This window comes from Phascolarctos cinereus, unplaced genomic scaffold, assembly GCF_003287225.1.
Source record: "Phascolarctos cinereus isolate Bilbo 61053 unplaced genomic scaffold, phaCin_HiC Scaffold_5;HRSCAF=322, whole genome shotgun sequence".
NCBI classification, from domain to species: Eukaryota; Metazoa; Chordata; class Mammalia; order Diprotodontia; family Phascolarctidae; genus Phascolarctos; species Phascolarctos cinereus.
In genome coordinates this window covers 266,046,618-266,059,978 of record NW_027555958.1, presented here as the reverse complement: position 1 = coordinate 266,059,978, position 13,361 = coordinate 266,046,618, and the positions used below count along the sequence as shown (strand labels likewise).

The window sequence follows — 13,361 nt, the reverse complement described above, 5'->3', positions numbered from 1 at the left end:
GAGGTCTGTTGTAGCTAAATTTTCTAAAATTCTATTGTTTCTGCATTTTTTTTGGCTTAGCTTTATCTAGATGTGACAGGGGTAAAGTGAGATCCTCTCACAATTACAGTTTTACTGCATGTGTGTGTGTATACCTAGATATGTGTATGTGTGTATACACAGATATACATATACGTGTTTAGTATTGATACTAATCTGTCTATGGTATCTCAGCAAAATGCAGTTTGCCTTTTTATATCTTTTAATTGAGTCTACTTTTGCTGTAGTTTTGTCTGAGATCATGATTGCTACCTCTGCCTTTTTTACTTAAGCTAAAGCGTAACAGATTCTGCTCCAACCCTTTATTTTAATTCTAGACCTATTTTTCTATTTTCAAGTATATTTCTTATAAATAATATTCTGTTGGATTCTAGTTTCTAATCCATTTTGCTATTCTCTATTTTATGGGTGAGTTCATCTTATTCATGTTCACAGTGATAATTGTTAATTGTGTATTTCCCTCCATCCTATTCTTTTCTATTTTTCTTTCTGTCTCCTGCCCCCTTTTAAAAATTTTGTTTTGCTTCTAATGACTTTTGATCCACCCTCCCTATTTTTCCCTCTTTTCCCTTAAATACTTTCCCTCTTATTTCCCTGTTGGGTGAAATGTATTTCTGTATCCAACTGTGTGTTGATAAGATAAAATGAAGACCATGTACAAAATGTAGTTAGTTTAGTGTGAGAATCAGAAGGACCAGATTCTTTCTTATGAATAACTGACTTACAGCTTGGAGACTCAGTGGAGATAAGCAAGTTGATTACTAAAAAAGAAATTCACCAAACCAGGCTTCATTGTGATGAAGAGTGTTTAGCCCTAGAAAGGAAAAGGCGACTAGCAGAGGCTCTTAATATCAGTGAAAGTTCTGACCCTTTTAATGTACGGTCTGGGTCAAGATACAGTGATAGCCTGAAAGAAGATGCTAGGAAGGACTTAAAATTTGTCAGTGATGTTGAAAAGGAAATGCAAGCTCTTGTGGAAGCTGTTAATAAGGGAAAAAATGTTAAGAAAAGTCATTGCTACCCTCCTATGAATAGAGACCATCGAAAGCTCATCTATGAGTTGGCCCAGGTTTATGGTATTGAGAGTGTGAGTTATGACAGTGAACCATCTTGTACTACCACATGTATTCTAATCCATTTTGTTGTTTTTCAATTATTCATCTCGTGGGAACTAGATGACATATATGTCATCTGTTGTTTTATATATGCAAGTGGATGTAATTAATCAACATCTTGGGGCAACTAGGTAGCACAGTGGGTAGAGCATAGGCCCTGGAGTCAGGAGGACCTGAGTTCAAATCCAGCCTCAGACAACACTCACTAGCTGTGTGACTCTGGGCAAGTCATTTAACCCCAATTGCCTCACAAAAAAAAAACCCAAAACTCTTCATTTTATGAATAGAGGACTCCCAAACCTACTCATCCCCCTCCCAACTGGACTGAAATTTACTCTTTCCCCTACCAACTTGGAAAGCCCCTAAACTTTCCTCCAATTAGAAATAAGATTACCTAATTTTGTATCCTGGCTAATTATTTTGTTATAATAGGATTTTTTTGATTAATTGGTTTTTGTGTATAAAAATCTGCTTTACTCTGCATTTGGGGTCTTTGGACTAACTGGGGAGTCCACTGACTCATTCTTTCTGAATGCCTAGCCAATAAATGATCTATGCTCAGATTGTTTTCATATATATTATTAATTATTCATTATAGTATGTAAGTATATTCTTCTCTCCTCTGACCAGCACAAATAAGAGAGATGTTCAAGAGCTGCCTTCTCCCTCATTCTTTCCTTTTTGTCTGAATAGACTTCTACTTGTATACCCCAATTATGTCAGAGAATTTTCTCCATTCTTCCCTCCTCCCAATGTATTCTTCCATTCTCTTCCCACCTCCAGTAGCTTCATTTTCCCCTCCCTTTCCATTCTTCTCTTAAGATCATCAAAGCATAATCAAACTACTCTCAAGCCCTCTAACTAATTAAATTCTATTACCTCTGATGATGTCCTGTGGGAATATATGTATCACCACTTCATATAAGAATGTAAACAGTTGATCTTTGTTTAGTCTCATGTAAGGGCTCATTTGTTTTTTTTTATGCTTCTCTTGACTTCTGTGTTTGTATGTCAAAGTTTCTATACAGCTCTGGTTTTTTCATCAGGAATTCTTAGACGTATTCTATTTCATCAGAGGTCCATTTTTATCACCTGTAGGATAATACTCAGTTTTGCTGGGTAAGTTTTTCTTGGCTCTTAAGTGTAGATCTTTTTGCTTTCTGATATATATACATATATATATATATATAATGTGTGTGTATACATATAAATAAATAAATGAATGAATGAATGAATGAATAAATAAATAAATATATATATATGTATATACTCTAAACTGCTGCCTTATAGTAGTGGCTGCTAAATTTGGTGTGATAATGACTGTGACTCCTCAATACTCCTTATTTTCTGGCTGCCTAGTGTTTTTACTTTGAATTGGAAGCTTTGTATTTTGGCTATAATATTCCTGAGAAGTTTTATTTTAATGTTTCTTTTAGGAAGTGACTGGTAGAATCTTTCTATTTCCATTTTGCCCTCTGGCTCTAAGAGATCTGGGTAGTTTTTTAAAGATAATTTCTTAAAATATGATATCTGGGCTCTTCTTTTGGTTATGACTTTCAGGTAGTCCAGTGATTCTTAAATGAACCCCCAATCTGTTTTCCAGATTAATTGTTTTTGCTATGACATACTTTCCATTTTCTTCTATTTTTTTTTACTTTTTTTTTTTTTTAGCATTTTCTGCTGTTTCATGGCATCATTAGCTTTCATGTAATCAATTCTAATTTTCAGGGAGTTATTTTCTTTGGAAAAGTTTTGTACTTTTTGTTCCAAACTGTTAATTCTCTTTCCATATCTTCCTTCTATAGCTCTCATTTCATTTCTCATTTTTTGTCTGCCATTCTCATTTGGGTTTTTTTTAATTTTTTTTTAATTTTTAGGCAATTGGGGTTAAGTGACTTGCCCAGGGTCACACAGCTAGTGTCAAGTGTTTGGTCTGAGGCCGGATTTGAACTCAGGTTCTCCTGACTTCAGGGCCAGTGCTCTATACACTGCACCATCTAGCTGCCACCTCATTTCGTTTTTAAGATCATTTTTAAACTTAAAAAAAACCTCTTGCTTTATGTCTTCTAAGATTTTTGATTGGACTCAGGCCTACACTGTGTTTTCCTTTGAGACTTTGTGGATATTTTGGAGTCATTCTCTTCTAGATTTGTGTCCAATTCTTTGCTATCACAAAACTGTTGGTATTAATATTTTGATGTATATGGAAATTTTCTAATCAATAGATTCTTGAGGTATAAGCTTAATAATGTAATCTCTGGGTCAAAGGGCATGAACATTTATTTGTATAATTCTGAATTGATTTCCAAAATGGTTGTTATCAATTTATAGCTCCACTAACAATGCATTAGCATACTGATCATTCCACAACCTCTCTAACATTGTTACTTTTTTTTTTTGGTAAGCTTTGTCAGTTTGCAGAGTATGAGGTAAAACCTCAGGGTTTTGATTTGCATTAATCTTATTATGAGTGATTTGGATCTTTCTATCATGTAGATGTTAATACTTTGCAATTCTTCTTTTGAGAACTGCCCATATCCTTTGACTCCTTGCCTACTGAGGATGGCTATGTATGTGTTTCTATGTATCCTTATCCCTTCCTCATCACAAGTATTAGGGGTACAGGATCTGGAAAATCTGTGTAAAAAACTTTGGCCCTTCTTTTTTATCAGAGAAGTCTGAATGATTATGGTATTAAGACATAAAATGTGTTGCTATTATATATAATGCTATACACATATTTTACACATTTCTGAGTTTCTAAATTTTTTCTATGTTGTTAGCTGGCCTTTGCATGTCCTCTGCAGCTTCCACAAAACTCCAAAAAAATTCTCATTTAATTTCTTATGCCAACCTACAATATATCAAAACTGCAATAGGGAAAGTTGTGATATGGAAGAGATAACTCTGTGTGTGTGTGTTTATATATCTTGGATACCAACTCCTTAGCAGAGAAATGTGATCCAAACTCTCTACTATTCCCCACCCCCATCAACCATTTCCCTTCTTATCCTAGGTATTTATTAATTTTTGTCTGTGCAGAAGCTTTCAGTTTCATGTAATCAAAATTATCTATTTTATTCTTTGTAACTACCTCTGTCCCTTGTTTGGTTATCCATAGCTATGAGATATACATGGTCTGCTTCTAATTTTCTTTTAATAAGTAGGTAGTGTGTCCATTTAGAATGCATTGTGGAACATGGGGTAAGGTGATGGTCTAAGCCTAATTCCTGTCAGATTGCTTTCCAGTTTCCCTAGCAATTTTTAATCAAATACACTCCCATAGGTTCCTGAAGTGGATGATACTGCCCCCTGGGGGACACTGGAACAATCCAGGGGGATGGTGGTAGCCTTGGGTGCAATGGGGGGGGGGGTGCTGAATAAAACTAAGGGGGCAGTAGAAGCATAAGGAAAGAAGAGAAGAAAATTTTGAAGAACTGTACATGTTCTATCTGTTGTGTAACAGAGTTAAAGTCATAGTGATTACATTATTTTCCAAATAAACACACAAAACGCAAATTATAACCTATCAGTAGTCAAGTAAATCAACAGGTCTTAACAAGCAAGTGTTGGCAGGCGAGCATGTCATGCATTGTCAGGAAGTCTAGCATGCATTGGCAGGAATATGTGCCTATGATGACTTGTTTACGATAGGATACTATATGGTTACATGATGCAATATTGTGTCATCAAAATCTCAATGCATTAAAAAAAAACCCACAAATTTACAATAAACTATTAAATTTAAAATGTGTAATTTAAAAAAAAAATTATATATTTTTGAAATGATGCAAATTAAAAAAAACATTAAAGAGTTAAAGAAAGTAGATTTCCAAGGGGGCTCTGAGTAATTTTTTTTTAAAGGGGGTTGGTAGGGGCAGCTAGGTAGCACAGTGGATAGAACACCCGGCTCTGGAGTCACGAGGACCCGAGTTCAAATGCGGCCTCAGACACTTAATACTTACTAGCTGTGTGATCTTGGGCAAGTCACTTAACCCCATTGCCTAGCCAAAAAAAACAAAATAAAATAAATGGGGGTTGATAGGCCAAATAAGTTTGGGAACCTCTAAAATAGAGTGTTGTTTCCTAGTCAATTTATTATCAATGGGTTATTGAGTTCCATTGTTTCTGATTCTCCCTTGTCTAGTCTGTTCCATTGATCTGCCTATTTTTTTTATAACCAATGCCAGATGGTTTTGATGACTGATACTTTATGATAAGTTTGAAGTGAGGAAGTGCTATTCCCCCTTTGTCTCTACTCCTTTTCATTATTTCCCTTAATATTTTAGCTCTTTTGTTTTTCCAAATGAATTTTGTTATTTTATCAGTCTAGTATATTTCCTAGACCTTTGTGGAAGAGATGTGATACAGGGCCAGAGCTTTACTTCTTCCTGCTACCCTGCCATTTTTGAGCCTGAGTTTCTTTTTCCAAGAAATTTGACAAATTATTTTATAACCTGCTGCTCACAGAAATGATTTCTAGACTTACTTGGTCTTCTCCTTATGACAACTGATTGACACTGTTAATGTTTTCTAGGAGACTTCTATGATTAATACTGAGGTCCATTTTACCATCTATTTCCCATTTTTTGGTGTCAATAACTAGGTAAAGTTAGAGTTTTAAATTGCACGCCATAGTTTTCTCATTGTTATGTTAATTTCTAATGCATATTTTTATTAATTTATTTTTAGTTTTCAACATTCACTTCCATAAGCTTGAATTTTAAATTTTCTCCCCCTCCCTTCCCAAGAAGGTGTGCAATCTTATATAGGCTCTACATATATTCCTATTAAATTTTATGTTAGTTTCTTCTAGTTTTCTATTAATTTTGATCTTTGTTCTAACAAGTTAATCTGCATATACACAGACAGCTAATTCAGAAATCAATCTCTCATCAGTAATGAGTCTTTTCCTGCCTCTTAGGACATAATAATCAATTCCAATTTTTGGTGATCTGGAGGGATGCTCTCTAACACCATCCACTTCTCTTCTTTAATAAAATATTCTTGATATACAGGTGTGAGGCTTCTGTATAGTCAACAGGACTATAACCTACTTTATTTCTTACTTCTAAACTATATTTTCTGACAATTTTTTTGCCATCTACTTGTTTAAATTGAAGTCACAGAATATTAAGGTAAATGTTGATTTAATTTGGAGGATCTTACTTAGTTCTTCACAGAATTCTCTCTACCTCCTTATCCACTTTCAGCGATGTTGGTTTATAAACTACAGTTATGTTTGTGATGGTCTTTTTGCAAACACTTATTATGAGTTATGGGGTCTATGGTATGCTTAGGGAGAACTAGCACCTCTAGTATGAGGGCTTGCTGAGCCCCTTTCAGGGCTGATAATCCACCTTTGTTGGCCATCTGTCACTCAGCTCTTAACTATGACTCCAAGAAGTTGTAGCATGTGCAGTGGCCACACCCCAGTAAAACAATCTTGGCAGGCAGGCTAACCCAGGTTGAGGGTAACCAACAGGCCTTAAACGTGTGAGTTAGGGGAATGTCTACCCTAAGCATGTGAAGAGAACAATTCCATGGAGGTAGCTGAAGCAGGCTCTGTGGAGCTCTTAAAGCTTGGTCAGATATTGAAGACACCAAGGTCATCCACTGCATTGTGGGCCATTGCCAGCCATCTTGACTTTTGTCTTGCCATAAGACTTTGAAGACTCTGGAAGAGAGAGTGAGGCTGATGACTGTGAAACTCTGCCTCACAAATCCAATTCATGCTTAAGTAAAGACATCACCTCATGATGTCATTGGTCTTCTTTAAAAATGAAGGACAAACAACAACAAGTCCTGCAATATGAGATGTAAAATGATGGTGGAACCAATAGTCTTGTGGCCTTGATTCACATGACAAAATCAATTCTGCCAAGTCTTTATTTGCCTTGCAGAGAGGCTTAAATGACAAGCTAAGTTTATATTTTATCCTAGAAGTAATAGGGAGCCACTGATATATTTTAAGCAGGGGCAGGACACAGACTTGTGCTTTATGAAGATTATTTTGACAGATGGGCAAAGGATAGATTGGAAAGTGGAGACTGAGAAATAGAGACCAATTTGGAGGGTATTACATTACAATAGCCCAGACAAGGGGCAGCTAGGTGGCACAGTGGATAGAGCATCGGCCCTGGAGTCAGGAGGAGCTGGGTTCAAATCCGACCTCAGACACTTGACACTTACTAGTTATGTGACCCTGGGCAAGTCACTTGACCCCACTGCCCAGCAAAAAACAAAACAAAAACAAAAAACCAATGGCCCAGACAAGAGAGCATAGGAAAAAATAGGACTGATTGGTGGGGGGTGAAGAGGGCATAAGGGAGGGAGAAGAGCCAAGGACTTCAAACCTGGGTGACTGGAAAGCCTGTGGAGGCTCTTATAAAATTACAGAAGTTGGGAGGGGAGAATAGATTGGAAGAGAAAACACTGATAATAAATTCCATTTTAGACATGCCAGGATAGTTATCTAGTTGGCAGCTGACTATATGATTGGAGTGAAAGAGAGATCTTAGGGCCATTTATATAGATTTAGGAGTCATCTGCACAGAGATAACAATCAAATAATCAAATATGATAAACATATGTTAGTATATAGGATCAATAAAGTCAATCAATGCATAATAAAAACAGAAAAATACAAACAGAATAAAATGATCATAACTTGGTAGTAAAAGACAATAACAAACATACCCCCCTCCATAAAAAAGAAAAAACCCAGTCATTCAATTGTCAATTTCCTCACTCTAGTCATATCCTCCACACAGATGTCTATCCCACCTAACATCTCATCATTATCATTAGTATCATTTTCATTAGTTCTCTCATTGCCAATAATTTGGCTAAGTTTTAGTTTTGAGCATATGAGCTTATTACCAGAATCACACCCTTCAAGAACCTTCATAATCAAAATGGCACAGTGTACCTTAAAACCCTCTTGTCTCAGAAGCTGAGTCACAATTGGCACTTCACTTTTTTACCAACTCTGCCAGCCACAAAGGTGGAACAACAGTTCTCTCAGGACACTCAAACGTATCTGCGATCTCTTCGATTTGGGAGTTCCCTCCAGCCACACAGATGATAACTCAATCATGCCTGACCATCTTGTGTGACTCTCACCTGTGTCCTCCCAAAAGTTCAACATGGGCTGTTCGGTCAACAGTAGAGGCCTTCTGCACTTTTCCCCGATATCACGATGGTACCAGTGGAGCACTCTGGCCATCTACCTGTTACCTCTTGCTTTCACCAGGTGACCAGAACATCATCTTTCAGTCATATAACTGCTTGATGACATCCTTTACTCCTGTTCCTCATAGTTCCTTGTTGGTTATGTGCGGCTGCTTGCTCACATCCACCATGTGCCTTTCTATTGCCTTCTATGTGATGTTCATCTTTAGTTCTTCAGATACAGTGGTGTTCTAGGTCTTCTTGCCATAAAGCAACACTTGTAAAATGTTTGTACTGAAAAGATGGACTTTGGTTGTTACAGGAAGTATTGGTGATGGTGGTGTGGTGGTGGTGGTGGTGGTGTCAGTAAAAGCGCTTTGTAATTTACCAAAAACAATTCTGCCTGCCTTCGTCCTCCATTTCAACTCTGGGCCCAAATTCATTGTCCACTGTCAGTCTTAGATATACATATTGTTAGTGTGTCCATTCAGATGTATGTTAATGATGACATGTCTTTTGTTTTGTTTTGGTTTTTGGCTAGGCAATGCGATTAAGTGATTTGCCCAGGGTCACACAGTTAGTAAGTGTTATGTGTCTGAGGCCAAATTTGAACTCAGATCCTCCTGAATCCAGGGCCAGCGCTCTATCCACTGCACCACCTAGCTGCCTGATCACATGTCTTTTCCAGGAAGTTCTACGACGTGTTAGGGCTTGATGCCATTAACACAATGTCATCCACAACCAAGGACACCTGGAGGAGCCACATGGTAAGCATGTGAATGATTTCTTTCATTCAGTCTTAACACCTCTTAACACGCTTCTTTTTCCCTCTACTCAAGTTGCCACTACTCCTGGACCTTGTTACTTCTCACCTACACTGTTTGTAATAACCCCCTGCCTCTAGTCAATAGATTATGATTAGAGAAGGGAATTTCAGAGTTCATGAACATTGAGATCATATATTTGTGAGTGATGGAATATGCTAGGTAATCACAAAGACATTCTTTAATTGATTTCAGCAACAGGGACATTTACTATCTGTGTGACTTTGGACAAGTCATTCAATAGCCTTGGGCCTCAGTTTTCTCATCTGTAAATGAAAGAGTTGGTCTGAAAGACCTCTGAGGATCTTCCAATTCTAAATCTATGATCCTATGAAATGGTTTGTTCTCATTTTCCAGTGGTTTTGCTCATAAGTTTCTTGTGCCTGAATACCTGAAATGTCCCCCTTCTCTCTGCCTTCGTTACTACTTGCTCAAATCCCATCTGTTCTTCCAGCTTTCATTTAACAAACATTTATTAAGTGACTGTTGGGGCAGCTAGGTGGCTAAAGTGGATAGAGTGCCAGGCCTGGCATCAGGAAGACTCATCTCCCTGAGTTCAAATCTAGCCTAAGACACTTACTATGTGACCCTGGGTAAGTCACTTAACATTGTTGCCTCAGTTTCCTCATCTGTAAAATGAACTGGAGAAGGAAATGGCAAACCACTCTTTTTTTATCTTTGCCAAGAAAACCCCAAATGGGGTCATGAAGAGTCAGAATAACTGAAAAACAACTGAACAACAAAATTAAGTGACTGTTCCAGGCACACAAAGACAGAAGCAATTTTAATTTAAATGTTCTCTTCTGTGTAAAACCTTGCCTCATTTTCTTTCCCACTCCTGTATGCAACAGTGATCTGCTGATTTAACAGATTTACCTCAGATAATCAACTGTTTATATAAGAGGTTTTGCAAAGCCACATAGAGGTGGGCTATGTGCTTACATAAGTAAGTATGGCACAGCCTATTTCTCTGAATTCTCCTAATACTTTTCTTAAACTTTTTAAATATTCATTTATACTATTTAATATCATAATTATTTGTGTAGGTCTAATTTTCTAGATTTTAAATTCATCAAGGGCAAGGCCCTTGGTGTTTCCTTCAACACTTGGAATCTAACAAATGATTGTTAAATACTTGTGTAGGGATATAAAATTTTGGATACAAAGTTTTTAAAAAATAGCTGTTGTTCTCAAGGGGTTTGACTTCCTCTAGGGGAATGTGCAGGTACATAGATAAGTGTAACATCTTGTCCTTTCTTTCCATTTTGCTGTGTCATCTCCTGCCTGATCTCCAGGCTCTGTTGGGAGCAGAGCATCTTTTGCCTGGTCTTTCACAGTACTGAACAGTCCTCCTTCCTTCCTCTCTCTAGATAAAATCAGGTAGCATGAACAAGCATTCTGTGTTCTACCCTGTACCATCCCATACTGTTTGTCTTTTGCCAAAACTGTGGGTGTAACCTGTCCTATTTTTTCTAAATATTTTGAAATTATGAATCTCTTCAGAACAGGAGTTTAAAACATAATTTTGCGGCTTCCTCCCATATAAGCAACCAAACATTTGCTGTGCACTCACTTACTATGCATTCAGCACTACAGGAAATAAAGGGAAATCATTAGACATGACTCAGATCTGTGCCTACTGGGAAAATGAACTGGATCTAACATCGTATTCTACCTGCTTACATTAGCCAAACCTCAACATTAGGAAACCGTTCTATTCTGACTTTTGAAAAGAAGCAAAAGAGGATACTTCTAGAACGGAGAAGGTAGGAGCATTGTTCTTTGCAAAGGGACAGAGAAATCTTGGTAGGATTAAAAAAATAATCATTATCAGCCCTGGTTTTTTAACATCCCATAATATCTCCAGTTATCTAAACGAGTGTCATCAAAGTCTCAAAAAATTATCAGAATAAAAGATTTTAAGTGGAGCCAGCCTAGAAGTTCAGTACTGGAACAGGGTTTAAGTACTGCTTGGACTCATACCCACTGAATAACAAAGTGAAAATCTCTTAACTTCCAGAAAAGTTGCCCCAGGCAACTCCAAGACTGACTGTAAATTATAGATACTTGTAGATCTCTAAGAAGGTGAGGAAATTCTCAGAGCCACAAAATCATCAATCCAATACACACATAATTTCCTCAACTCAATTTAATTATTAATAGAGAAAAACACTCAATGGAACACTGTATTCAACAAGGGAGTCCAGAAAACCAAACACTGGGAATTACAAACCTTTACAAACAGAAGAGTTCCACTGGCCTTTGGTAAGGTGCAAAGGTTAACAGATTTTGCATTTGCTCTACCCCCACTGAAACAGGGGCTATTCAGGTAGTAATTTGTGGAACTTTGGAGGTAGGAGAGCATCACATAATTCTAAAACTTGCCTGACCCTTTCAGGTGAGACTGGATTTGTGAAATTTCAGAAAACCAGGGTCCTCTGGTCTCACCTAGTCTTTTCCAGCTATACTTTGACCCTTAGCAGACAGGTGAGAAGAGACTGTTGCCTTACCCTCTGTTCCCACTCGTACATGAGCTTTTATCACTTCCTCAGCATGCAATCGGTGGGACCATCTGCTGGGGGAATATTGCTTCTCCAGGTCCTATGGGACACAGAGGCTCAGGATTTCTGAGTTGGAAGGCATCTCAAACGCCAACTAGCCCAACCCATACCTGAAGGCACTCCTTCCCCACCCATTTCCCTCCAACAAATTAGATAAATGATCAACCACTTTTTGCTTTTGACTTAATTAGGAAGAAAGCACCACTTCCCTAGGCCATCTATTTCCCTTTTGAACAGCTTTAATCATTAGGAAGTTTTCTTCACCTAAATTTATCTCTTTATAAATTCCCTCCACCCATTAATCCTGGTAAAAATAGTAATAAGGTAATAATTAAATAGTTACAGCGGACATTTACATAGCACCGTGAGCATTTTACATACATTATTTCATTTAGATCCTCACACAATGGCAGTGACTGGGATGTGGGAACTCCCTAACTCCTGAGACGACATATTACAAAATAATTCAAATTGTGAGGATTTTTTTCTTATCAAACAGAAATTTACATTACTCAAACTTTTATTCAAGGCTACTAGCTCTTCCTTCTGGAGCCAAATCTATTTTTTTCTTCCACATGACAGCCCTCCAAATACTTGAAGACAATGATGATGTCCCTCCTAAATCTCTTCTTCAGGCTAAATATTACTAGTTGCTTCAAACTGATTTTCATATGGCACGATCATATTTGACCGGTATTTCATATTGGCCCTTTACCAGTCTGGTAGCCCTCCTCTGGAAACTCTAGCCTCTTATCCTTGCTCCTAAAATGTGGTATCTAGAACTCAACATAATAGTTCAGATGTGGTCTGACCACGGCAGAGTACAGGACAGTTATCTCCCTCATTCTGGACAGTATGGCTCCCACAAGGAAGCCTAAGTTTTTGTTAGCTTTTTAGGGGTGAGGGCAGAGGAGGGGGAGGGAGAGAAGAGCTTCAACGTCACACAGGTTAACTGGATTAAGCCTGCAGTCCTTTTAAAAAAAAAGTTCCTCCTCCCCTACTATCAAGCCACTCTCCCTACATTTAATATTGTGAAGTTAATCCTTTGAAGACAAATGTGGAACTTTACAGTCATCCCTAATTAAGTTAAATCCTATTAAAACTTGTTGGCCCAAACTTTTAGCCTATCCAGGTCTTTTTTGCATCCTGAATCTGTCAACATAAGAGAACTTTCTCTCCTAGCTGGGGGCCACCTGCAAATTTTGTTAAATATCATTTATGCTTTCATGTGAATCCAGGCTGAGATAAAAATGATCTTAATGGCATAGTGGCGGAGAGAGCTTGGAAAGCAAGGGAATTCTCCAATTCACCACCTTTCTGCACTGAAAAGATGGACTTTGGCTGTTACAGGAAGTATTGGTCCCAGGCTCCCCGGGGCTCCCTCCTTCCAGTCATCCCTGCTCAGTAAAGTCTCCCCTTACCTCCTGGGACAGCGCCTTCCAGGGCGAGTCTCGGAGGCTCGGCAGCAGGACAGCCATGGCTTTGCAGACCGTCAGGCTGGGATCCGCCCGCAGCTCCAGAGTTTTAACATCTCCAGGAGAGGGGCGGAGACTCCGATCGCCAGCGGCGCGCCAAACTGGAGGGAGTAGCCAGCTTCCAGATTGACAACCCCAGCGGTGCGGGAGGGGTGGAGGAGGAGCAAGGGCAGT

The 13,361-nt window shown here is 38.2% G+C and overlaps 1 protein-coding gene across 2 annotated transcripts in view; it reads right to left on the bottom strand.

Annotated features, from left to right (window-relative positions):
* AFMID (arylformamidase) overlaps positions 1-13,330 on the bottom strand; it is a 31,467-nt gene extending 18,137 nt beyond the window's left edge. Inside the window, exons 1-2 of one of the 2 annotated variants that reach the window (XR_013487153.1) lie at positions 13,134-13,330; positions 11,662-11,752 (exon numbers count right to left, since the gene is read on the bottom strand). Coding sequence is in view for 1 of the 2 variants with exons in the window: in XM_020965906.2 (XP_020821565.1) it covers positions 11,662-11,752; positions 13,134-13,190 (148 nt within the window). In the remaining variant the exon portion in view is untranslated. The remainder of the gene's footprint in view (positions 1-11,661; positions 11,753-13,133) is intronic. The other variant, XM_020965906.2, reaches the window with a different exon arrangement.
* Between the last annotated feature and the right edge of the window lie 31 nt (positions 13,331-13,361).